This window comes from Myotis yumanensis, unplaced genomic scaffold (assembly GCF_028538775.1).
Source record: "Myotis yumanensis isolate MYYU_CA2020_CCGP unplaced genomic scaffold, mMyoYum1.0.hap1 SCAF_1, whole genome shotgun sequence".
Lineage (NCBI taxonomy): Eukaryota > Metazoa > Chordata > Mammalia > Chiroptera > Vespertilionidae > Myotis > Myotis yumanensis.
In genome coordinates this window covers 69,438,270-69,465,848 of record NW_027223752.1, presented here as the reverse complement: position 1 = coordinate 69,465,848, position 27,579 = coordinate 69,438,270, and the positions used below count along the sequence as shown (strand labels likewise).

The window sequence follows — 27,579 nt, the reverse complement described above, 5'->3', positions numbered from 1 at the left end:
TTCAAACTATTCCCTTCAATATCTGTTGCCAAAGATATCGAAGCCATCCATCATTGGCTTCACTTGTCTTCAAGGTTCATCAGTGCCTGCACTGTAAAGAAACAAACTGTGAGACTGGAGAGCAGGGAATATTCAGAACATACAAATGTTTGAAGTCTCTGCTTTTCTGGGTTCTCACACAAATTTTTACTAATGTTTACTTTTAATTAAGCCATGTGTTGCTTGTCAACTATAATTGAAAAAAATTAAGCCATATACACCTGTACTCTTTGCCATACATGCATTAATGAGGATTAAAGAAGCTGCCTTGCTATCTTATCTCTTTCATCCTGTTCTCCTCAGAGAACAAGTGAGAAGGCAAGGCTGAGGACAACTGGAAAGAGCAAAATTAACCTTTTAAAGTACATGAATGTCTATTTTGACATCCTGTTCTAAATTCCACATTCCAAAGCTATAAATTTCTTTTAATGCCTCCCTGTGCCCACCACAAACACACATTCTGTTATTTTCACATTGAGTTGATTTCAATTAGGTATGAGGAAGATAACACTAATCCATATTAAGTTGTAAAAAAGGGCTCCTAACTCGGTGTTTACTTCTAGAGGGAAAATTTATTAATCCAAATTAATCTTCAAATGGTGAAATTTCAAGTGAGAAACTTAAGGAAAATAACTCTACTATCTAAATCACATACTTCTCTCTGCCTCAGCTGACACTAGAAGGCACTGAAAGGAAGAGAAGTCTATAATTCATAAACCTCTCTGAGAAGTTGAGAGTAGTGGGCATTTGTGGGATTTCTGCTCACTATCTAATCCCTACAGCTATCAGTCATTATATATGCAACCTCAAAAACTTGAGCCTAAGGCCCTACTGCTCAGGTCTAAAATGTGCCTTCAAAGAGAAGAAATGTACAAAAAGGGTGGGTCACCAAAAATGAGTAAGAGCCCACCTTGTCTTAATTCCCAACAATTAGAACACTCTCCTCTTAGGAAATAAGCTATCAGACATGAAAGGGTTTAGGTGTCCCCTACTAAAGAAACAAAATGGCCAGGTTCTCTCTAGAAGAAATCGGAACATATGTCCAGAGTGTAACATGTCAAACCAAGGATTTACCTTTTTTCGGTATGAGGTGGAAATTCAGAAGCTGAGATATCAAAATAGTGGACACCCACTTGCTTATTCTCAGTTATATATGCTACTCCAATTGTACTTAACTCCTGGTCCCTATGACTGCCCCAATTCCATACCTGCAAACTCTTGCAACTGCTTACGCTCCTCTAGGTTATACTGAAGCTTTTCTAGCAACTCAAAATACCGGAAGAGTGAATCTCTAGGCCAAACAACGCACTCATCCTGATCCGTGTCCATCAGCCCAGGCAGATTCTGGTGCACATGGGTCTCCCAGTCCAATTCACCTTAAGAAGATGGAGGAATTCTTCTTAAAAACAAATAGACTTGTGGAAGTTGGAAAAGAACTGGTAAATCCTATGGTGTGCGGGGGAGAAAGAAGGGAGGAAAGAGGTAACAGGAAGCAGAGAGGAAGGTAAAGGGTACATTACTAAGATACCACTTTTTACAATAAGCAAAGACAGCTACAGCCACACTTATCCAAAGTGAAGCAGAAGTACAGGGAAAATGAAGCACACAAAGAGTAAAATCAGACTGGTAGAGAAAACTGGGAAGTAGATATAGTGGGAGAGCTCTTATTAAGATTGGGATGTCTCCTAGAGAAGTCTGAATTCAATTGGAAGAAACCCCCTGCTGGGTATGGGAGGCTAGGGGAAGGTGAAGGGGAGAAGAAAAAAAAAGGAGACATATATAATACTCTTTGTAATACTTTAAGCAATAAAACAATTTTAAAAAATAGTAAAAAATAAAGAAAAAAGAAAATTATACTGAAAAAAAAAAGAAAGAAACCCCCTGCTTACCAATAGAGTCAAATTTTCTGGATTCAGAAGAGGAAAGGAGGGAAGATGAAGGTTTGGAGGAAGCAGATGAGGAGGAGGAGGAGGAAGAGGAGGACTTTTCTTTTTTTGATCTAGATGCTCTTGAATCTTCTTTAGAGTAACTTCTTTCAGGCTCTTCTTTAGAACCTTCTTCTGATAAGTCCAAAGATTCCGTTTGTCGACTTGTCTTTCTATAAGTAAATGAAGAAATTTTATTGCCTGAAATACATTTATGAGATATAGTTAGCTCTTTCATTATTCTGGTGCTGCCCCTAGCTATCTCTCTCTTTTTACTTTCTTTCTTTTTTAAAAAAATGTATTTTAATGATTTTTTTACAGAGTGGAAGGGAGAGGGATAGAGAGTTAGAAACATTGATCAGCTGCCTCCTGCACACCTCCTACTGGGGATGTGCCTGCAACCAAGGTACATGCCCTTGTCCAGAATCAACCCTGGGACCTTTCAGTCCGCAGACCAATGCTCTATCCACTGAGCCAAACTGGTTAGGGCCCCTGGTCATCTCTTAACACTGAGATGTGTTAAGGCTATGAGGGCCAAACTGCTCATTGCATATACAAACTATTGTATAACAAGCCCCAAATCTGAGCTTCAGCACTTCCAACCTCAAATATCCCATGTGCTATATCTGTATTTAGTACCCCTCACCACATAGCTTCTGTGCTCAATTTTACTCAGGCTTCCACATTCCACATACAACCTGATTTTGCCAAGCTCCCCATTCCATAGCCCTATGCCTATAACACCTCAACTATAGCCTTTGCCCCCATGATTCTATCTCTTAATGGTAGAGGGCTCCTGGGCTCAGCTCTTGGTCTTTTATCTTCTCCATCTATCATCACTCCTTTGGTGATCTCATCTGAGTTTAAATGACTACTAAATGCAAATTTAAACCTCTCTTCCAGACCTCATTCCTCAATCCAGTCTATTATATGCAACCTTGACTCACATATCATCACTTGAATATCTAATAGACATCTCAAATTTAACCAAAACTGAACTCTTATCCATCATATCTCTTCCACCAATAGCCTTCCCCATCTCAGCTAATTCATCCTACCAGTTGCTCAGGCCAAAACTTTGGAGTCATCCTGAACTCTTCTCTTCTATACCACATCCAATCCATCATGAAGTTCTGTTGACTCTAACTTCAAAATACATCTTTTTTCACTGGCACCACTGGTACCACTCTGGTCTGAGTCATTATCACCCCTTGCTTGGAGAGCAGTATCGCCTCCTAACTTATTTCTCTGTTCCTTCCCTCATTCTTCTACAGTCTATCAACATAGAAACCAGGGTGACCCTTCTTAAATGTAAGTCATTGCATGTCACTGCTCTGCTCTGTTCCCCATTTCACTCAGAGTCAAAGTCTAAATCCCTGCAATGGCCTCCACAACCTTACAGAACAGGGTCCTCATTATCTCCTATCGCTCTTCCCCTGCTCACTTTGCTGCAGTCACAACGGCTTCTTTGCTCTTTCTGAAACACATCAGGCATGGACCTTTGTACTAGCTGTTCCCTCTTCCTGGAACACTCTTCCATAGATATACACATAGCAACCCCTTCACCTAATCCAAGTGTTTGCTCAAATGTTACCTTTTCAGTGCAGCCATACCAACTACCTTATTTAAGATTACAATGGATCTGCAACCCCCACCCTGTACTCCAATCCCCCTTAACCTGTCCTATTTTTTATGCTTATTAATTTTAACATATTAATATACTTACTTGATATATTCATTATTTATTGTCTCTTTCCCCTACCTTAGTATGTAAGCTACATGAGAGCAGGCATTATTGTCTTTTTTTTTTTAATCCTCACCTGAGGGTATTTTTTCCATTGATTTTTTTAGAGAGAGTAAAAGGGAGAGGAAGAGAGAGAAACATCTATGTGAGCAAGACACATTGACTGGTTGCCTCCCACATGTGCCCCAACTGGGCCGGGTGATAGAGCCTGCAACCGAAGTACGTGCCCTTGACCAGAATCGAACCCTGGATGCTTCAGTCTGAGGGCCAGCACTTTATCCACTGAGCCAAACTGACTCCCTCTGGAAGTCCTAGGGGAGAAGGTTCCTTGCTTCTTCTAGCTCTGGCAGTTAGTTGCCTAGCATTCATTGGCTTCTATTGACTTGTGGTTGCATCACTCCAATCTCTATATCTGTCTTCACAATCTCCTCTCATTCTCTATGTCAGTGGTTCTCAACCTTCCTAATGCCGAGACCCTTTAATACAGTTCCTCATGTTTTGGTGACCCCCAATTTCATTGTTACAAATTGAACATAATTAAAGCATAGTGATTAATCACAAAGACAATATGTAATTATATATGTGTTTTCCTATGGTCTTAGGCGACCTCTGTGAAAGGGTCGTTCAACCCCCAAAGGGGTCTCGACCCACAGGTTGAGAACCGCTGCTCAATGTCCATGTCTCCTCCTCTTCTGTATCTGATAAGGACTCTTATCACTGGATTTAGCATCTACCTGGGTAATCCAGAATAATCACATCTCAAGATCCTTAACTTAATTACATCTGCAAAGACCCTTTTCCCTAATAAGGTCATGTTCCCAGATTCTGGGGGTTAGGACATGGGCGTATCTTTTTGGGGGCTACCATTCAACCCACTATGATCAATAGTTACTGAATGAATGAATGCCCTCTCAAAGCCAATTTTCATCTCTGGTTTTCTACCCTCTCCTCCTTCATGTGTGTCTATCCCAGTTCATGTACACACTCCTAACCTGACTTCCACTTTGCTCACGCTTGACCTCAGTCCATCAGGGGACAGGTTTTGTCTCCTGCAAAGCAAAAAACACAGAAGAGTGAAGAGAGTTATACTGAAGCAGGAATTTAATAAAGAAAATAATTCATATCATAAAATAAAGAAAACTAAGTGAAGAGAACAAATTGTGGTAAAGGGGTGAAAAAGAGTAGGGACATCCCCAACAGGAGATAAAGAATCAAGCAACAGTCTAGAGCTGGGGCATTGTAACCCTTGGGCAAATCTCCTGTCATAAGGGAAAGATGGAGTCAAGGCCCAAGAGTAAAAACAGGGAATGAGATCAGGAAACCTTTGAGAACTAAATTTGGGTTTGAAAATGGAGAGGCAGACCTCTGGATAATCTGCCGCTTGAATATGCTGGCTTTGTGATGAACTTCCAGATGTGTCATCTCTTCACTCAGCTCATTCCTGATGGTCTGAAAGTTAGTAACTGACCCAAAGGGCCATTAGGAGTTGAGAATGTGACAAGACTGAGGGAGAGAACTTAGGTGGGGAGAAACCAAGTGAAATATGCATTATAGGCCCCAAGCCTTCCTGCAGTATCAGGTTCTCTCGCTCCATAATCCACCACTATTAGCTTTCACTCTAATTTCTTCCCAGCCACCCCTCCCATCAAGTTTTACCTCTTCTATGCTTACCCATCATTGCTACTATGATATTTCGAAAGATAATGGAACCAAGTAACAACGAAAGGATGACATAGATGCTGCTGAAGGTTCGGCTGACTTCAGGCACCTTCCAGATGTCCTGAAGCAGTGCATACCAATGATCCAGGGTGAAGAGAATGAACACTGTCACTAGGGAATGCACCGGGTCCCTAGAGAAAAAGGTGTGTGTACAGATAAAACAGAAATCTAAACCTCTCAGACAGTTTCCTTCTCACTTTTTTTTCTTCATTCTCATTCATTACTCTTACTAGTAAAGCAACCTAAGAGCATTTCTTTATAGTTTGCTCAGACTCTGGCTACTTTCTACTGTGCTCAATTTTTTTTAGCTAATCATTCTTCAGTTTGAGGTTGTTTTATTAGGTTTTCCTTTATCGTGAATAATTTATGAATTTCACATACTATTCCATTAGTACCTGGTATATAGTATGTACTCAATAAATAGGTACTGCCCTAGCCAGTTTGGCTCAGTGGATAGAGCGTCAGCCTGCGGACTGAAGGGTCCCATGTTCAATTCCGGTGAAGGTCATGTGTCCAGGTTGTGGGCTCAATCCCCAGTAGGGGGTGTGAAGGAAGCAGCTGATCAATGATTCTCTCTCATCACTGATGTTTCTATCTCTCTCTCCTTCTCCCTTCCTCTCTAAGAGCAATAAAATATATATTTTTTAAATAAATAAATAGGTACTGACTGAATTTGTAAAAATTGAACGGACTACCACTTATGTATCATTTTTTGGTAAGCTCATTCTCCACTGCCCTACAGACTTCACCTAACAGAAGAGCACTTACAAATTTAGCAAACATCATTCCTATTTAGTTTGTTGGTATGAACTGATAGGCAAGTAAATGTATGGATTTGTGACATAAACATATGATCCCAAATAATAAATGATAATGAATATATCACAAAAGCTCTCAGAAACCTATTTAAAATTTCCTTCTTAGTCCTCCATAAACAATTTGTTGGAAACATCAAGGCCTGAATCGGATAAATAGGACTTTCCTAACTTGTACTCTTAAAAAAACTACTAAGAAAGACCTGAGAGGTGCTGACAAGATTGGATTCCAGTTCATAAATATTATCACCTCTAAATCCAAATTGATTTTCTACTAGTAATCAGTGTTCTCTAGACAAAGATCTTAAGAGGATTCTACTTTTGAATGAATATAGATGTGTGCATGTGTAATCCCTACACCTAGAGATTGGGGAAAAACTAGTGAGCATATTTGAGAGTGACATTTATTACCACAATGTGTGTAAGTACTCTGCTAAGTGCTTTAATGCATTACCTCATTTACCCCTACACTCTTATTCTCATTTTTCAAAAGAGGTAATTGAGGCATAGAAACCAGGACTTAACCACTGGAATATACTGCCACTTAAAGATGGTTGATGAAGGTGCATATGAATTTGCAAAATCTACAGCAAATCTGGTAGCTGCCCTGTCCTCAAAATCAGAGTGAATACCACTAACTATTCCTTTACTTTCTCTTTGCCTCTCCTTACTGTGTTCTATTCCAATTTTTTTACAATAGACTATACTTTCTATATTACTATACTTTAGACTAGCTTCCTGGTTTCATGCCCAAATTCTCTCCCCCTACCCAGGATTCTCCCAGTCCTGCCTACGAGAAGAAGTCTTGGTACACCAGGTCCTGACGAGTTGAACGGGTATAATCCTCGAAGAAGTAGACACCGGCCACAGCAAAAATGTAGAAGAAGATGATCAGCAGCAACAAAAGGAACGTCATGCTCTAGAAGCCATGACTTCAAGTTAGTGCTGGACCAAACAAGGCTGATTTCCACCTATAGCCCAGTCAAGCCCACCCTGTCATCCCCGCAACAAACCCTCACTTCGCCCTGAGCCCAGCCATCTTAGTCCACAGCAGCTTGACCACAGCCCTTTCTCATCCAGTAACAAATCTCAGGATCTTTCATTGCCTTCTTTGTCCCACCCAGACTTGTCTCGTGTAACCCCCATGTTTGTCCACCTTGCCCACCTGGTTTTGCTGCTACAGTCAAATCACCTTAAGGGCCCTGCCCAGGGCCAAAATAATGACTCGAACTTGAGGGATTCGTGTGAAGAGTTTGAGAGACCTTAGAACCCGGCAGATCCTCAGCAACTGGAGCCATGCAGACTGGCCTCCTACCCCTGTCAGCAACACAATCTCAGGAAGCAGGGACTGTAGGAAACACACAGATTATGAGTAAAATATACCCAAAAGCACCCACACAGTTGTTCCTTCGTTATCTGGTTGTTGTTTTTTTCATAGTTCCTTGGGGATTATCCCTTGAATAACATTCTCTGGTGATTGTTTCCTATTTGGTCCTTCTATACTAAATTACTTAAACTCTATACTTCAATTTGCTCAGACATAAAACGGGGATAGCCCTAGCCAGTTTGGCTCAGTGGATAGAACGTCAACCTGCAGATGATTCAGGTCAAGGGCACATACCTTGGTTGCAGGGCTCATGCAGGAGGCAACCAATCGATGTGTGTCTCTCACATCAATGTTTCTCTCTGTCTTTCCCTCTCTCTTCCATTTCCCCCCCAAATTAATGGAAAAGTATCCTCGGGTGAGGATTAACAAAAAAAATTAAAAATAAATAAAGAGGGGACAAAACAGTGCCTATCTCATTGGGTTGTTGTGGAGTTCAAATGAGAAAATACATGTGAACAGTGCCTGGCAACTAGTAAGTGCTCAGTAACTGGTAGACATTATTGTTGGGGTTAATGTTGGGGTTAGATTCTGCCTTGCTCCTAATACCAACTCCTGCAATGAATGAACTTCAGTTTTAAAAGATGGGGAGGGGGGAGGAAGTTAGGTACATTTCTATTTGTTTCTTCCTGTGATCTAACTATCTTAACTTTTCTTGTCATTTTGATTCACCTAGGCACATTCCTCAGCCCACTAAACTAAACCTCAGGATAGCTATCCTTACCAATATGGTAACAAAAAAATCAAAGACATTCCAGGCATTCTTCCAGAAGTGGGTAAAGCTGGAGAGCCACATAAGAAGGATCTCCAAGATGAAAATAAGTAAAATGAACCAAGCTACCACCTCCAGAGTCAGCTTCAGTGGCCACAGTTCGGTATTTGTGGATTCAAGCAATTCTGTGAGAATAGAGCAAAGGATGAATAAAGGTTAGAGAAGTGGGAAGCTGAATGATAGAGAATGATCACAACCTGTTATAAACCACAGTTGTGTCCACTGCTATTACACTTTTTAGTTTCTCTAAAAACTGTGGGTGCTTCAACCTGTAAAATACTGGTATGGACAGAATCAAATATGAAAAATAGCTGTGACTCATCTCTCCTGCTGGTATGGATATGTCTAACAGCTGCCTATTAGTCACTGCCTTCCCACTCTGGGATCACACAAATTCCTCTCTTAACTACCACCAACCCTATCTGCTGTACTGTCAACCCCCTTCCCATCTTAAATTTCACAAAGAAGCAATGAGCCTTGAGAATAGATGAAAATGTAGGGCCATGATATATATTAAGTGCTTTATAAGGGATGTAGAAACAAGAAGCCAAATTCATGGGGCATATTGAGTCAGAACAATTGCTTGGTTCTTTGTGTTGTTGTTGTTGTTGTTGTTGCTGTTGTTGTTGTTGTGTGTGTGTGTGTTTTAGAGAAAGAGGTGGTGGGGAAGGAGAAAGAGAGAAGGAGAAACATTGATTTTGTTGTTCCACCCATGCATGTATTCATTGGTCAACTCTTGTAGGTGCCCTAAGCAGGGATTGAGCCTACAACCTTGTTGTAACAGGATGCTAATCTAACCAACTGAGTTACCCAGCCAGGGTTATTTGTTAGCTTTTAAAACTTCCCCTTTCTTCTATAAAATTGATTTTGTTCTGCAAAGCAAATAGAATCCTTTACTTTCTTTCTAGAATCCTATTATTTGCTACCTGCTATCCCTTAACTCATTGCCTTAATCTTTCAACCTTCTTCATCTCTTTTATACATTTAGTGAATGTCTATCATGCTATTAAAAAAAACACATTGAGATTAAAATAGGCTTAAAAGCTAAAAATTTAATATTTTTCCTTTTGAAACAGAATACTCTGAGAGCCTGCAAATGCACTATGACTGATATGCTTGGCAGGTGATGGAGATCAGAAGAGCATACTCAATCATCCTGAAGAACACAACTACTGTGTAGATTGTGACACACAGTTTTATATCGTTATTGCTTCTAGTAATATTTTTGGCAAATTATATCCATATTTTGTTGGAAATAAGGACTATTCATACTTGTAATGTGTTACTATCCAAGAAAATGAATCAAATCTTCTTTCTTCTCTCTCATCATTCAGAAACAAAATATGAAAATTATAAAAATAAACAACCAATATCACTGTGAAAGTTTTTTTTTCTATTTCTTATGCCCTAACACATTTCCATTTACATTTTAACATATATCACATGTATCTATCATATAATACATAATGTTGTAAGCCTGAAACTAATGTTATATGTCAATTATATCTCTATTGAAAAAACAAAACAAAAAATAGCCTGGCCAATGTGGCTAAGCAATTGAGTGTCGACCTATGAACCAGGAAGTCATAGTTCGATTCCTGGTCAGGGCACATGCCTGGGTTGTGGGCTTGATCCCCAGTGTGGGGCGTGCAGCAGACAGGTGATCAATGATTCTCTCTCATCACTGATGTTTCTCTCTCTCCCTCTACCTTCCTCTGAAATCAATAAAAAAAAATTAAAAAATAATAATTAAATTTAAAAATATTATAGCCCTGACTAGTTTGGCTCAGTGGTTGGAGAGTCACCCCAAGGACCAAAGGGTCATGGGTTCGATTCCCGGTAAAGGGCATGTACCTCGGTTGCTGGTTTGATCCTCAGCCCCATCGGGGGAGGAAGGCAACCAGTCAATGTGACTGACTCTCTCTCTCTCTCTCTCTCTCTCTCTCTCTCTCTTCATATCCCCTCCTTCCTCCCTTCCACTCTCTCTAAAACTCAATGGAAAAAAATATCCTTGGGTGAGGATTAAAAAAAAAAAAGATAGATTGATAGATGATAGATATCTAAATAAATAGATAGGTAGGTAAATGGATATTCAAATACTAAAACAAATAATTAAAAATTCAAAACTCGAATATATCAACTGCATAGCCAAGATGAATCCTTCTCCAAGTTGTTAGAGAAATAAAACTTTTTAAAAAAGTAAAAATTATATAATATATAAAATAAATATATTTGATCCCAAAATCAAACTTAATGTTATTTTAAAATTCATTTGTACACAAACCATATATTTTCTTTAAAAATAGCACAAAACACTTATAAAGTGGCAAAAGTAAAAATTTGCTCACATGATTTTTTAAAAAATATATTTTATTTATTTTTTACAGAGAGGAAGGGAGAGAGATAGAGAGCTAGAAACATCGATGAGAGAGAAACATCGATCAGCCGCCTCCTGCACACCTCCCACTGGGGATGTGCCCGCAACCCAGGTACATGCCCTTGACCGGAATCGAACCCGGGACCCTTGAGTCCGCAGGCCGACGCTCTATCCACTGAGCCAAACCGGTTTTGGCTGTTCACATGATCTTTAAAATTATATGTGTTAAAAACAATATTTAATATGCTAGTCTAAAATATTATTTTTACTTCAACTTGCTTCTTTATATCACATAAAAGTAATTAAGTAATTAAAAGGCCTAAGGAAGCTCTGGCTGTTGTGGCTCTGTGGTTGAGCGTCATCCTATGCACCAAAAGGTCACAGGTTTGATTCTGGGTCAGGGCACATCCCTGAGTTGTAGGCGTGATCCCCAGTAGGGATTGTACAGGAGGCAGCCAGTCAATGTTTCTCTCTCTCTACAAATCTACACTAATAAAAGAGAAACATGGTAATTGGCGTACGACCGCTACCCTTCCCATTGGCTAATCAGGGAGATATACAAAGTAACTGTCAGCCAAGATGGCGGCCGGCAGCCAGGCAGCTGATGCGAACAGGGAGGCTTGCTTCCTTCAGTGACAGAGAACTCCACCGTTCCCCGCCGGCCTCTGAGCTTCAGTTGGAAACACTGTAACATTTATAGAAGATAAACAAAAGCCCAGAAAGCTCCTGTCAGTCAGCCGGGATCTCAGAGCTGGAGTCGCAACATTGTTTCGAATACAGAAAACAAAGGCCAGAAACCTGCTTTCAGCCGAGCCTCAGAGAGAAAGCCGGCTCTCAGCTCCAGTGACAGCCATAGAAGGCAAATAAATGCCAGAATAAAAAAAAAGAAAAAAAGGAGAGGTTTGGAGCTCCAGTCGCCCGCCAGCCTGAAAGCAGCCCTCAGCCCCTCACCCAGACGGGCCAGGCACCCCAGTGGGGACCCCCACCCTGAAGCAACAAGATGGCGGCTAATTTGCATACTGAAGGCAGGCGGCAGCAGGCAAGGCTGTCTGCGGTCTGGGACCCGGATCTGTGACCCTGCCGGGCGGGATCAGCGGAGCCTCGAGGCCTCCCGGCACCGGGATCAGCGTGACAGGGGGCAGCGCCCAAACCCCCTGATCGCTCTGCAGCTCTGTGTGTGACAGGGGGCAGCGCCCCAACCCCCCCCCCCCCACGGGCCCTGCTCTATGTGAGATGGGGTAGAGCCATACCTCCCCATCGGCCCTGCCCTGAGTGTGACAGTGGTGGCGCCCCAACCTCCTGATCGGCCCTGCTCTGTGTGTGACAGGGTGTGGCGCCCCAACTGCCCCCCCCCCCCACGGACCCTGCTCTGTGTGTGACAGGGGGTGGTGCCCCAACTCCCCTATTGGCCCTGCTCTGTGCGTAACAGGGGGGAGCTCCTCAACCCCCTGATCGGCCCTGTTCTGTGCGTGACAGGGGGGAGCTCCCCAAACCCCTGATGGGCCCTACTCTGTGTGTGACAGGGGGCAGCGCCCCAACCCCCTGATTGGCCCTGCTCTTTGCGTGGCAGGGTGTGGCGCCACAACCTCCCCATTGACACTGCCTTGAGTGTGACGGGGCAGTGCCCCAACCCCCCAATCGGCCCTACCCTGAACGTGACTAGGGGTGGCATCGCAACCTCCCCATCCGCCCTGCTCTGTGCATGACGGGGCGGCGCCCCAACTCCCCAATCGGCCATGCTCTGAGCCCGACCAGGCGCTGCACCTAGGGATTGGGCCTGCCCTCTGCCACCCAGGAGCAGGCCTAAGCCAGCAGGTCATTATCTCCTGAGGGGTCCCAGACTGTGAGAGGGCACAGGCCAGGCTGAGGGACCCCCCCCCCCCCCCCAGTGCACAAATTTTTGTGCACCGGGCCTCTAGTCAATAAAATAAAAAAACACATGGGGGAAAATGGGAGATATTTGTAATACTATCAATGATAAAAAAATATATTTAAAAAAAAACCGCCTGGGGTGGGAACCGGGCAGAGGGGAGCTATGGGGGGAAAAAAGAGGAACAACTGTAATAATCTGAACAATAAAGATTTAATTTTAAAAAAATAAAACACAAATCATTAAAAAAGAAAGAAAATAAACTAGAACAGAGCAGTAATTCCAACAAATAATAGCTCATAGAAAAGAAAAAGCTGATAAGAAAGTACATTAAGTATTTTATTTAAATAAGATTAGCTCTGCCAAAACAAAGTCTAAAGTATGGAGAAAAATTATGTAAAACATCTCAATAATTATTTATATTAGTTACATAAAGAAATCACAACATTTTGGACCTATCGAATTAAATAAACTATATTATTAAAATAAAATAAAATAAACATCTAAGGAGATTTTAAAGATTATATATGCATTACTGGGAAACAAAATTACAAAACAAAGAAAGATTAGGGAGCTTTGATCTAGAAAACTGATTGTTAATATTTTTTTTTCCTATCTTTAACAACATTCTTTGTGTTCTGGAAAATTGTTTTTTAAAAGCCTAAACAGGGGAGAGGAAAATGGCGACCAGCAGGAAGGTAGGGAGGGAGAGAGTGTGAGAGCGCAAGGAAGTGATAGAGGAGTGTGTGGACGTGTGTGGTGTGTGTGTATGAGCTAGGGACAGTTAGATTCTGCAGGTCTTCTAAGGGGCTGCTAAACCGGGCAGTCTTAGGCGGCAGAGTCCCGCTCCCAGCGCGGACACTCCTGGGCGGCCAGCACAGGCACAGCGACCACGCCATCTTGGGAAACAGAGCTGCTTGAGACTAGGATCCTGGCCTCAGCACCACCCAGTCTGATCTCAGACGCATACCAGGACCCTGCAGCCACTGGGGACAGAGACCTGTGGCCACAGCTACAGACCTGCGGACACCAAAAGTTCAGAGATCCCCGTGGCAGATCCGTGAGTAACAGAGCCCATCCCCCCTCCCCGCAGGCTCGCAGGCAGCGCCAGAGTACCTAACTGATAGACCCACCCCTTGCCGGGGCCTAAGCGCTGCAGGAACTTTGGCCTGGAAGTGCGCGAGCACCTTGGAACTGATCCTTTGCGCACTGCCGACTTCAGAGCCCTGGGCTGGGAGCAAATTCGCGAACAGGAATTTGTCCGCTTGGCACAGGCCCAGGGACCCCGTTTCTCGGGGCAGGAGGCAGCACCAAGCACCAGTGACTTGACTGTGTTTCTTATCACCTGCGCCTGAGATCCTGATTCCCTGTGCATTCATACTAAGAGCCAGTGAATCCAATTCCTGGTGCAAGGGTACACAAGGACCCTGATTCTCAAGGCGAGGTCGCGCCAAGCAACAGAGACTCTGATACTGGTCTCTTGGGGAACTCTGACTCCTAGCGCATGCTAGGGGGCTCTGGTTTTCAATACGGTGCAGGCAGGGTCCCTGATTCTAAGGCAGGGGTGGGCAAACTTTTTGACTCGAGGGCCACAATGGGTTCTTAAACTGGACCAGAGGGCTGGAACAAAAGCATGGATGGAGTGTTTGTGTGAACTAATATACATTCAAAGTAAACATCATTACATAAAAGGGTACGGTCTTTTTTTTTTTAATTTTAGTTTAATTCATTTCAAACAGGCCGGATCTGGCCCGTGGGCCGTAGTTTGCCCACGGCTGTTCTAAGGGCACGTATGAGGCCACATTGAGCGCTGGCAACACTGACTCAGAGCGAGCCTGGTTCCCACCAACAAACAACAACCACACATCTTAGTGTCAGAGCTCTTCAGTGACACTAGGGTGGTGGGAGGCTCCCACTGCACACGGCCCAGGCCCACACAACTCGACGTTTGAACCATAGGGAGATAATCAGAATGAAGAGACGACACAACACCCAGAGGAAAGACAATGAGGAATCACCAAGAAAGGAAATTAATGAAGTTGAAGCATGCAACATGACAGAAAAAGAATTCAGAATAATGGCTGTACAATTCATTCACCGGATGGATGAGAAAATCAACAACTTTTGCAAGAATCAGGAAGAAATGAAAAGTGATATAGCTACAATCAAAAACACCATGGAAAGTTTCAACAGCAGACTAGAAGAAGCAGAGGACCGAATTAGTGAGTTAGAAGATAAGGCAGAGAAACAAGCTCAATCTGAACAGCAACTGGAGAAAAAAATTAAACAGGAGGAGAGCCTAAGGGAGCTTCGGGACACCATGAAACGAAGTAACATACGCATAATAGGGCTGCAAGAAGGACAAGAAGAGCAGCAAGGATTAGAAAATCTATTTGAAGAAATAATGACAGAAAACTTCCCAGATAGGGGGAAGAAAAAAGTTACACAAGTACAGAGAGTCCCAGGCAAGATGAACCCCAAAAGACCCACACCAAGACACGTCATAATAACGATGGCAAATGTACAAGACAAAGAGAGAATCTTAAAGGCTGCAAGAGAGAAACAGAGAGTTACCTACAAAGGATCCCCCATCAGATTATCAAACGATTTCTCAACAGAAACACATCAGGCCAGAAAAGAATGGACAGAAATTTACAAAGTGATGCAAAGCAAAGGACTGAATCCAAGAATACTCTACCCAGCAAGACTATCATTCAAAATTGAAGGGGAAATAAGAAGCTTCACAGACAAAAAAAGGCTAAGGGAGTTTATCACCACCAAGCCAGCAATGCAAGAAATGCTAAAGGGACTGGTATAAAAAGAAGAAATAAAAAGCCCAGAAAGAAAACAGCCACAAAAAAATAGAAATGGCTACAAACAAGTACCTTTCAATAATAACTTTAAACATAAATGGACTAAATGGCCCAATCAAAAGACATCAAGTGGCTGAATGGATAAAAAAACATGACCCATACATTTGCTGTCTACAAGAGACCCACCTCATTAGAAGGGACTCACACAGACTGAAACTGAAGGGATGGAAAAATATCTTTCAGGCAAATGGAAATGAAAAAAAAGCTGGGGTAACAATACTTATATCGGACAAAATAGACCTCAAAGTGAAGGCCATAACAAGAGATAAGGAAGGCCACTTCATAATACTAAAGGGATCAATACAACAAGAGGATATAACCCTGATAAACATATATGCACCCAATACAAGAGCACCCACATACATAAGAAAACTCCAGGAAGATGTCTGGGGAGAGATGGACAACAATACAATCATAGTAGGGGACTTTAATACACCACTGACATCACTGGATAAATCCGCTAGACAAAAAAATCAGCAAAGAAACAGCAATCCTAAATGACTCACTAGATCAGATGGACTTAATTGACATCTTCAGAACACTTCACCCCAAAGCCACAAAATATATGTTCTTCTCAAGTGCTCATGGGACATATACAAAAATAGACCACATATTGGATCACAAACAAAGTCTCCCCCAATTCAAGAAGATTGAAATCATACCAAGCATCTTCTCAGACCACAAAGGCATAATATTAGAAATAAACTACAATAAAAACAACTCAAAATACTCAAACACTTGGAAGCTGAATAGCATGTTATTAAATATTGATTGGGTTACCAATGAGATCAAAGAAGAAATTAAAAACATACTGGAATCTAATGACAATGAAAACACAACAATTCAAAACCTTTGGGACACAATGAAAGCAGTCCTGAGAGGGAAGTTTATAGCGCTACAGGCCTACCTCAACAAACAAGAAAAAATGGTAGTAAATCATCTAATTCTATAACTCAAAGAATTAGAAAGAGAGCAACAAGAAAACCCCAGAGTGAGCAGAAGGAAGGAGATAATAAAGATTAGAGCAGAAATAAACGACACAGAGACCAAAAAAACAATACAGAAAATCAATGAAACCAAGAGCTGGTTCTTTGAAAGGATAAACAAGATTGACAAACCTCTAGCCAGGCTCACCAAGAAGCAAAGAGAGAGGACCCAAATAAACAAAATCAGAAACGATAGAGGCGAAATAACAACAGACCCCACAGAAATACAAATGATTATTAAAAAATACTATGAACAACTTTACTCCAACAAACTAGACAACCTGGAGGAAATGGACATATTTCTAGAAAAATACAACATTCCAAAACTTAATCAGGAAGAATCTAAAAATCTCAACAGGCCAATAACTATGGAAGAAATTGAAGCAGTCATCAAAAAGCTTCCAGCAAACAAAAGCCCAGGACCAGAAGGCTTCATAGGGGAGTTTTACCAAACACTCAAGGAAGAACTAAAACCTATCCTCCTCAGACTACTACAAAAAATTCAAGAGGAAGGAACACTTCCAAGCTCATTCTATGAAGCCAGCATCACCCTAATACCAAAACCAGGTAAAGACAACACAATGAAAGAGAACTACAGGCCAATATCCCTCATGAACATAGATGCCAAAATCCTCAACAAAATCTTAGCAAATCAGATCCAGCAGTACATCAGAAGGATCATACACCATGACCAAGTAGGATTTATCCCAGGGATGCAAGGATGGTACAATATCCGCAAATCAATAAACGTGATACATTACATAAACAAATTGAAGGAAAAAAACCACATAGTCATATCAATTGATGCAGAAAAAGCATTTGACAAAATCCAACACCCATTTTTAATAAAATCTCTCAGCAAGGTGGGAATAGAAGGATCATACCTCAACATAATAAAAGCCATATATGACAAACCCACAGCCAACATCATACTCAATGGACATAAACTAACACCATTTCCCCTAAAAACAGGAACAAGACAGGGATGCCCACTCTCACGACTCCTGTTCGACATAGTGATGGAAGTATTAGCCACTGCAATTAGAGAAGAAGAAGAAATAAAAGGCATCCAAATTGGAAAAAAAGTAAAACTGTCCTTATTTGCAGATGACATATTATACTTAAAAAACCCTAAAGACTCCATCAAAAAACTATTAGACTTAATAAAAGAATTCGGCAATGTAGCAGGATACAGAATTAATGCCAAGAAATCTATGGCATTTCTATACACCAATAGTGAACTTGCAGAAATAGAGACTAAAAAAGCAATCCCATTTACCATCACACCAAAAAATTAAGCTACCTAGGAATAAACTTAACTAAAGAGGTAAAAGGCCTCTACTCAGAAAACTACAGGACGATGAAAAAAGAGATAGAGGAAGACATAAAGAGATGGAAGAACATACCATGTTCTTGGATTGGTAGAATCAACATCATTAAAATGTCCATACTGCCCAAAGCAATCTATAAGTTCAACGCACTTCCCATTAAAATACCAACGGCATACTTCACAGACCTAGAACGAACTCTCCAAAAATTCATCTGGAATAAAAAAACGACCCCGAATAGCTGCAGCGATCCTGAGAAAGAACAAAGTAGGTGGGATCTCAATACCAGATATCAAGCTGTATTACAAAGCCACTGTTCTCAAAACTGCCTGGTACTGGCACAAGAACAGACATATAGATCAATGGAATAGAATAGAGAGCCCAGAAATCAGCCCCAACCAATACGCTCAATTAATATTTGACAAAGGAGGCAAGAACATACAATGGAGTCAAGATAGTCTCTTCAATAAATGGTGTTGGGAAAATTGGACAGATACATGCAAGAAAATGAAACTAGACCACCAACTTACACCATACACAAAAATAAACTCAAAATGGATAAAGGACTTAAATATACGATGGGAAACCATAAAAATACTAGAAGAATCCAAAGGCAACAAAATCTCAGACATATGCCGAAGCAATTTCTTTTTTTTAAAATATATTTTATTGATTTTTTACAGAGAGGAAGGGAGAGGGATAGAGAGTTAGAAACATCGATCAGCTGCCTCTTGCACACCCCCCACTGGGGATGTGCCCGCAACCAAGGTACAAGCCCTTGACTGGAATCGAACCCAGGACCCTTCAGTCCGCAGGCCGACGCTCCATCCAGTGAGCCAAACCGGTTAGGGCCAGTACTCATTATTATTTTTGAAGATGAATACATTTGACTAGCAGTTTGCTTAATTGTTTTTTAGCAAAGGATGGGTGGAAGGCCAGTGATCTGATGTTTGAGGAGCTTCCAAGCAGAGGTGGAAACCCCTTCCTAGGATTTCTGGAGAGGGGCCTGGTCCATATGCCCATTAAGATTACTTTTAGTTGTAGCCCTGGCTGAGCAGTTCAGTTGGTTACAGTGTCGTTCCTATAAGCCAGGGTTGTGGATTCAATCCCAGGTCAGGGTGCAAACAGGGGTCAACCAATGAATGCATAACTAAGAGGAACAAATTGATGTTTTTCTCTCTCTCTCTCTCTCTTTCTCTCTCTCTCTCTCTCTCCCCTCCCCTCCCCTCTCTATCTCTCTCTCTCTCTCTCTCAAATCAATCAATAAAAAGTGTTTAAGAAGGTGACTTTTAGCTCTAAATTCTTAATGTTGCCTGATTTCGTTTGCAGAAATATTTACCAGGGGCAGCCTGGCGGGCTGGGCTGGGAAAGGAAGGTTAGGGTGGAGTCTTAGGGTGGAGTCGTCTAATTAGGATGGCTTCCAGGAAGAGAGGAGACCTTCCCGTATCTACAGCTCACCCCCCTTCTCCTGCACCTGCCTGGGCAAGCCCTCCCTAACCCGGATCAGCATTTAAAAGAACCTGGAACAATATAAAAAAAATAATAATAAAAAATAAAAAGAACCTGGCTCCGCAGGTGGGTGAGGCCCAGGGGGTTGGGCACGGCCTGTGTTCCAAAAGGCTTCTGGCTCCATCCCGGGGTCCACGCTAACCTCTCTCTCTAAAAATCAATAAACTATTCTTTAAAAAAGGGAAAAAAAGAACCTGGCTCTAGGACCAGGTCTTGTAGTCTATCAATCAGCAGTACTGAAAGCAGCAAACTGCCTTAGCCGGTCTGGCTCAGTGGATAGAGCCTCGGCCTGTGGCCCAAAGGGTCCGGTTCGATCCGGGGTTGCAGGCTCGGTCCCCAGTGCGGGGCGTGCAGGCGGCAGCCGGTCAGAGACTCACTCGCATCGTTAATGTTTCTGTCTCCCTCTCCCTTCCTCCCTAAAATCAATTCAAAACAAACAAAACGCATCTCTCAGATAACCACCCAACTTGCCCCCTCATCTATGCACATCTCTTCTCCTCAGAGAGAGATTTCCTCAACCAACCTTTTAAAATATGTAGTTAAATCCTTCAGTCACCCACCGTCCCCTCCGTTGGTTGTTTTTTTTTTTTTTTAAAGAATTTACATAATGCCATATCCATTTCTTTATTGTTTGCCTCCATTCCCAACGCCACCGGCAGTACCAGGAGAGTTACTGCTATCCCCCGCAGGCTCTAGAACAGTGCCTGGCACACAGTAGGTACTCAATAAAGAAGTTATTGTTTGACAGACCGGAAAAGTTGAGTAAACTAAAGCAAGAAAGCGTGTCTACCTCCGAGTCAGGCGTGCGTCGACTTCACACAAAACCCGAAGCAATTTCTTCACCGATACTGATCATCGGGCATTGGAAACTAAAGAGAAAATGAACAAATGGGACTACATCAAAATAAAAAGCTTCTGCACAGCAAAAGAAACCATCAACAAAACAACAAGAAAGCCCACTACATGGGAGAACATATTTGCCAACATTATATCTGATAAGGGCCTAATCTCCAACATTTATAGGGAACTCATACAACTTAACAAAAGGAAGATAAACAATCCAATCAAAAAATGGGCACAGGACCTAAATAGACACCTTTCAAAAGAGGACATTCAGAAAGCCAAGAGACATATGAAAACATGCTCAAAGTCACTAATCATCCGAGAGATGCAAATCAAAACAACAATGAGGTACCATCTCACACCTGTCAGAATGGCTATCATCAACAAATCAACAAACGACAAGTGCTGGAGAGGATGTGGAGAAAAAGGAACACTTGTGCACTGCTGGTGGGAATGCAGACTGGTGCAGCCACTATGGAAGACAGTATGGAGTTTCCTCAAAAAATTGGAAATGGAACTCCCATTTGACCCTGTGATCCCACTTCTAGGAATATATCCCAAGAAACCAGAAACACCAATTAGAAAGGATATATGCACCCCTATGTTCATAGCAGCACAATTCACCATAGCTAAGATCTGGAAACAGCCTAAGTGCCCATCAGTAGATGAATGGATTAGAAAACTGTGGTACATCTACACGATGGAATACTATGCTGCTGTAAAAAAGAAGGAACTCTTACCATTTGCAACAGCATGGATGGAACTGGAGAGCATTATGCTAAGTGAAATAAGCCAGTCAATAAAGGAAAAATACCACATGATCTCACTCATTCATGGATAATAGAGTCCATTATAAACTTTTGAACAATAATAGATACAGAGGCAGAGTTGCCTCGAACAGACTGTTAAACTACAGCAGGAAGGCCGGGGAGGGTGGGGGGGCAGGAGGGGGGGTAAGAGATCTACCAAAGGACTTGTACGCATGCATATAAGCATAATCAATGGAAATAAGACACTGGGGGGTAGGGGAGGCCAGGGGATTGTCAAGGGCCGGGGGAAAAAAAAGTAGACTTATGTAATACTCCTTGTAATAATTTAAGCAATAAAAAAAAAGCCTAAACAAAGCTTTAATGTTTATCACATGAATTAATCTGTTCAAAGAAATCTGTTATTCACAAATAATTATTCCTCCTGCCTTTCTATCATGAGAATCTACACTAATAAAAGAGAAACATGCAAATTGGTGTCACTCTGCTACCCTTCCCATTGGCTAATCAGGGTGATATGCAAATTAACTGCCAGTCAAGATGGTGGTTAACCGCCAACAAAGATGGCGGCTAATTTGCATACTGCAGGCAGGATGGGACAGCACTATTCTGCCTGCCCCGCCGCCATCCGGGCCTGCTATCTGTGACCCTGATGGTGGCGACCCCTGTGCAACCCGACCCAGGCGTGACCCCAGCGATCTGCCACTGGCCAGGCCACCAACCAGCTCTCCCTCGGGAGATCACCCGGCACTGGCGGGAACTGCTGCCCGTCAGCCAGCAGTCACGCGCCCAACAGGCCCTCCCGCCAGGGATGAGCAACCAGAGATCCCACAGCAGAAAAGGGCGGCCTGCAGCCAGTCCCTGTGTGCGCCTGCCTGTGGGATCGCTGCGGCGATCACAGAGCAGGAAAGGGTGGCCTGCAGCCAGCCCCCATGTGCGCCTGCCTGTGGGATCGCTGCCGCGAGGAACAGAAAAGGGCAGCCTGCAGTCAGCCCCTGTGTGCGCCTGCCCCTGGGATCTCCACGGAGATCTTGAAGCAGGAAAGGGTGGCCTGCAACCAGCCCCTATGTGCGCCTGCCTGTGGGATCTCCGAGGAGATCACCAGCAGGATAGGGCGGCCTGCAGTCAGCCCCTGTGTGCGCCTGCCCGTGGGATCGCTGCAGTGATCACGGAGCAGGAAAGGGCGGCCTGCAGCCAGCCCCCCTGTGCGTCTGTCCCTGGGTCGCCCTGGCGATCCCACAGTAGGGAAGGGCGCCCCACCCTGGCCACAGCTCAAGGGAGAATACAACATGCAGTGGAGGCCAGGAGCCTGAGAGATCAACAGAGAGGGGCGCCTGCTCGAAGCCTTCAGGGTGTGGCTGGGGGTAGGCCCCCAGCAGACACACACACACACACACAGCACCTACTCTGAGCTTCCAATGTGGTTGGGAGCAGACCACCAGTGGACACACACACACAGCAACTGCTCGGAGCCTATGTGGCGGGGCTGGGGGCAGGGCCCCAGCACACACACACACACACACACACACACACAGGAATGGCTGCACTGAGCCTCTGCTGCCAGACTGTGGCCATCAGTAGGACATCCACTAAGGGCTCCCGGACTGAGGGGCAGGCTTGGCTGAGGGAACCCCACCCCCCAGTGCACAAATTTCGTGCACCGGGCCTCTAGTCTATATTATAAAAACCCAGTGGCCTAACGCTGTAACAACCAAAGACTGGTACCAGGAGGCTGCATGCGTGGCGAGGCGCGCACAGGTGGGTGGGGACTTGACTCTCGGTCTCACAGTGCAGCCGGACTGGGCGGGGGGTGGGAGGGAAGTCCCGTGGCTCAGTGGGGTCTGGGGTCCTGGGTCTTGCGTGATTTCCTGCAGGTGTGGGTCTCACGCGATTTCATGCGCTCGATCACTAGTGTACTTAATACAACTTAACTCTCAGGCAATCTATTTATCCTCTGGCACAGTGATCATGTTTCATATTCAGCCGTCTTACCAAACAGAATGGTTAGTGCTATTTTTTTTTTCATTTGCCCATTAGATGCAGGGAACCTTGTACAGGTACTACTACTTACTTTATTCCAAGGCTTAAGACTATATCCCTAACCTCACAAGGGAAATACATACCAATTATACAAGAAATACGAAAAGTGGGGAACACAGTTCAAAACTCCCATATGTGGAGGAAATAAAACACTTCAACGTATATATAATATACTGTAGTGGTCAATGACATCAATTATTGTGGTATAAATATCTTTGACCTAATTGTATTAAAAGACAGTTTTAAAGTAGGAAACTTCTCCAAAACAAGTGAGAATGAAACAAGGAAGTGAGTACTTCCACTGTCCTTTATCCTTTCTGAGCAGTTTGTTTGAGATGATAATCAAATGAGCACATTAATTGTCCAGATTTCTTTTATTGTTAATACATTTCATATAATTTATGACTGGCCTTAGAGTTATTTACTCTTTAAGTCATTTTTTACTAATATCTTACTTGTACCTAACTTTATATACTTTGTGAGTTTTCTTTTTTTTTAATTAAATCTTTATTGTTCAGATTATTACATTTGTTCCTTTTTTTCCCCCCATAACTCCCCTCCTCTCAGTTCCTGCCCCATCCTCCGCCCTCACTCCCCACCCACTGTCCTCATCCATAGGTGTACGATTTTTGTCCAGTCTCTTCCCGCATCTCCCACACCCCTTCCCGCCCCCAAGAATAGTCAGTCCATTCCCTTTCTATGTCCCTGATTCTATTATAATCACCAGTTCATTCTGTACATCAGATTATTTATTCACTTGATTCTTAGATTCACTTGTTGATAGATGCCTGTTTGTTGTTCATAATTTGTATCTTTACCTTTTTCTTCTTCTTCCTCTTCTAAAAGGATACCTTTCAGCATTTCATATAATACTGGTTTGGTGGTGATGAACTCCTTTAGCTTTTCCTTATCTGTGAAGCTCTTTATCTGACCTTCAATTCTGAATGATAGCTTTGCTGGATAAAGTAGTCTTGGTTGTAGGTTCTTGGTATTCATCACTTTGAATATTTCTTGCCACTCCCTTCTGGCCTGCAAAGTTTCTGTTGAGAAATCAGCTGACAGTCTTATGGGTATTCCCTTGTAGGTAACTGAGTTTCTTTCTCTTGCTGCTTTTAAGATTCTCTCTTTGTCTTTTGCTCTTGGCATTTTAATTATGATGTGTCTTGGTGTGGTCCTCTTTGGATTCCTTTTGTTTGGGGTTCTCTGCGCTTCCTGGACTTGTAAGTCTATTTCTTTCACCAGGTAGAGGAAGTTTCCTGTCATTATTTCTTCAAATAGGTTTTCAATATGTTGCTGTCTCTCATCTTCTGGCACCCCTATAATTCTGATGTTTGTACACTTGAAGCTGTCCCATAGACTCCTTACACTATCTTCGTATTTTTTGATTCATTTTTCATTTTGCTTTTCTGGTTGGGTGTTTTTTGCTTCTTCGCATTTCAAATCTTTGACTTGATTCTTGCGCTCCTCTGGTCTGCTGTTGGGTGTCTGTATAATATTCTTTATTTCAGTCAGTGTATGCTTAATTTCTAGTTGGTTCTTTATCACAACATCGAGGGTCTCATTAGATTTGTTGAGGCTCTCATCAAGTTTATCGGTAGTTTCTAGCAAATTATTGAAAGTCCTTAAAAGTGCGTTTTTTAGCTCTATATGCTCCATTTCTGTCATGTTTTTTTGTCTCTGCATTTTTATGCTTTCTTGGTGCACCCCCTTGTGGTCTTTGTGCGCAGTCTTGTTGTAGTTAAGCCTTTATTGTTGTCAGCAATACGGAGTGGGGGTGGGGGAGGGGTGAATTGACCTCCAGGCTAACTGGCTATGAGAGTCAGCTGTGTCTGCAGTGGGAGAGCTTCTGTGCTGAATCTCTAGGGCAGTGCTAATCTAGCCTCTGCCTGAGGCTATCCGGCAAATGCCTCTCTGCAAGGCTTGGACAGGGCGGGTCCCAGGGGATCTGCAGGGCGGGCGGAGCGAGCAGTTATGGCTGCTCTCAGTTCCGTCCCCAGCGGCTCTGCAACCGCTGCAAACCTCGGAGAGAAAGCTGCCTTCCCGCTTCTCCCGTTTGAGTCTGGGTCCCTAGAGACTAGCCCAGATCTCGAGCTCAGAGTCTGAAACTCCCTCCAGATTGAAAACAACAACCGCGCCCTCCGCCGCCGGCCCGCTCCACATGCACTCCGCACCTTAGTATTTCACTTCAGCACTGTGCCTCCTCTGAGTCTTGTATGGTTTCCTCTTTCCTCCTAGTTGTAGAACTTCCACTCAGCCAGCTTTCCTGTGGTTCTGGATGATGTCCGTTCCGTCTTTTAGTTGTATTTTTGAAATGGTTGTTCGAGGCAGCAAACTCCGGCGTTAACCTATGCTGCCATCTTGGTTCTCCGAGTTTTCTTATTCGTACTTAATCTTTCTATATATACTTATAAAAATGTAAATATTGGATCACTCACTGATAGGCACCAATATTTCTAATAGGTAAGTTTAATTCAAACAAATGTAAACTAAACTGACACAAGAAATATAACCAGTCTTCCCATCTCCAGTTCCTTGTTGAGTCTATTACACCCTACCTCTAAGTGTTGAGACTACCTTATATCGATTAAACTCTCAAAAGCCCTCCAAATGTATCTAGATCTTAGCAGTTTGCCTATCACGATTCAAATAACATTAAAAATGTAAAATAATCAATTTAAAGGAAAAATGACTTCCCCCTACTTACTCTTTCACTCAATGTCAATTCTTACCTATTTCAACCATCAGTACAATTGCATTCAAAATTATGAGGAATATGATGAAGTTTGTGAAGAGAGGACCTGTTTTCTCTTAAGGAAACATATAGTGGAGTTCTTTGACTCATGCAGGTGAAATAATAGGGGCAAGAATAGAACCAGTGAGACTGAGGAGGAAATGGAGTTTGGAAAGAGAAAAATAAAGTCATAAGGCTGATGGTGAGGCAAGAAAAAGAGTAAAGCCCTGGGATAAAATGAGTAGTATGAAAGGATACACTCAAGGACCCATCCAGCCCACAAAGAAAGAGGTGGCCTCCAACAGAAGCGCACTTCAAACTTGCTCATCAGTCTCTGGATGTGCGTAATCCGTCCTTCACGACGAGGCTTTATGGAGAAGCGCACAAGCTGGTGTTGATCTCCTAACGTCATTTTCTTCTGATAGTCAGGATCTACACCAAAAAAATTAAAAAAGGGTCAGTAGATAATTATAAAGAGCATTTTGAGAGGCGAGAAGGTATGACGCGCAGGTAGGCTTGGGGGCAGGAATACTGATTACATAAAGGGGCACCCTCGTGGTGGGTCTTGCCTTGCTGCTCCTTCTCACACAACTAATATTAGTTTGAAGAGCTAATGTATTGCCTATGATCAATACTGTCCATGCCCAAGAATAAAGACAGCAGGTCCAACTCTCTACGTTTTAAATGTCTTTGGTAAAAACTTCCACAACAATCAGGGCTGGTAGGCCTAAAAGTTAGTAGCATGGGTTTTATCACCTGGATCCAAATAATTTTATTTTTAAAACCTTTGATTTATCAATTTATCAAGTTTGGTGTGACCTCCGAACTAACAACCATCTCAAACTCCCCTGCATTTTCCACCCTTAAAATTGTCTGTCTGCTGCCCATGCTTTGGAGGGTGTGGATGGGAGTCTTAAGATTCTCCTTGGGAAGAGACGGGCTGCTGACCAACGATCTCTCGGATGATGTGCCGTGGCACAGCTTGGCTCACGCCTTGCAGATGCTCGATGAGAGAGAAGGTATCGATGAGCCGAGAACGAATGGCATCAGCCCTGGGCAGCTGCATGTGTCCCTCGGGGTTGTAAGTGGCCATGTCTGTTAAGACAATGGAAAAATCACCTATCATTTCATCCTCGGAGTTGCATCCAAGACCAGGGGTCTTCTTCCCCTCCTCCCACTCTCTTTGCCCTTAAGAATACAAACACATTGTAACAAGACTCAAGGTTTTTTGGGGGTTTTTTTTTGAGACAAAAGGCGCCAGGAGTCCTAAGAGGCTATTGCACCGTTGGCGAAGTGGCCGGGCACCTTCCCTTGTGCGGCGGCATCTCTAATTCAGAGCAGCAGCCACAAGGGTCGGTAGGCGCCCCCGGGGTTGGACAAAGAGGAGTTCGGGCACCACCTGGACCCCGAAGGAACCAGGCAATGCAATGACGTGGCGCAGTGGGAGGGCTCGCGGCTGCCCCCGAAACAGAAAGCAAGTTCAGAGGAACCGGACAACGTGCCACAGCCTGACATTTGGGTCACGTGTCGGGTCCCAGCGCAGCTCCTGCTCCCAACTTCCGCCGGCGGGCCTCACCTCGGCCCGGGCCCCGCCGCCCACTCGGCCCCGACTTCTCGCCTCCACCTCCGCTCCGGCGTCCCGAGCTCGGCCGTCCCCCCACCCGGTGAACGCGTTCGGGGTCGGCCCCCCCGCCGGACCGCGACCCCTTCCCAGCTCCGCCCGCACCCTCCCGAGTTCCGGCTCGCCCGGAGCCCAGCTCCGGTCCCCGCCCCGGCTCTGCCCCTCCCGCCCGGACGCCCGCCGCCAGGCCCCGCCCCGCGCCCCGGCCACCCGGCGGTTACCGGCTGGTCCCGCCC

At 43.5% G+C, this 27,579-nt stretch overlaps 1 protein-coding gene across 1 annotated transcript; it reads right to left on the bottom strand.

Annotated features, from left to right (window-relative positions):
• CATSPER2 (cation channel sperm associated 2) lies at window positions 1–27,274 on the bottom strand. Its single transcript, XM_070423758.1, has 12 exons — window positions 26,671–27,274; window positions 25,981–26,154; window positions 25,721–25,789; window positions 8,351–8,523; window positions 7,435–7,590; window positions 7,037–7,161; window positions 5,380–5,558; window positions 5,072–5,171; window positions 4,701–4,757; window positions 1,929–2,137; window positions 1,248–1,415; window positions 1–91 (listed from the first exon to the last, which is right to left on the bottom strand). Exons 1-12 carry the CDS (start codon window positions 26,846–26,848, stop codon window positions 60–62), a joined length of 1,620 nt encoding a protein of 539 aa, XP_070279859.1. The 5' UTR covers window positions 26,849–27,274; the 3' UTR covers window positions 1–59.
• Window positions 27,275–27,579: the final 305 nt, after the last annotated feature.

Coding starts and splice junctions, on each gene's coding strand:
- CATSPER2 (XM_070423758.1), bottom strand. CDS start 26,848: ATGATAGGTGATTTTTCCATTGTCTTAACAGACATGGCCACTTACAAC. Junction 7,591..8,350: donor ATTTTTTTGTTACCATATTG/GTAAGGATAGCT, acceptor TGTTTCCTACAG/TCCCTGCTTCCTGAGATTGT. Junction 2,138..4,700: donor GTGAGCAAAGTGGAAGTCAG/GTTAGGAGTGTG, acceptor ATTTACTTATAG/AAAGACAAGTCGACAAACGG.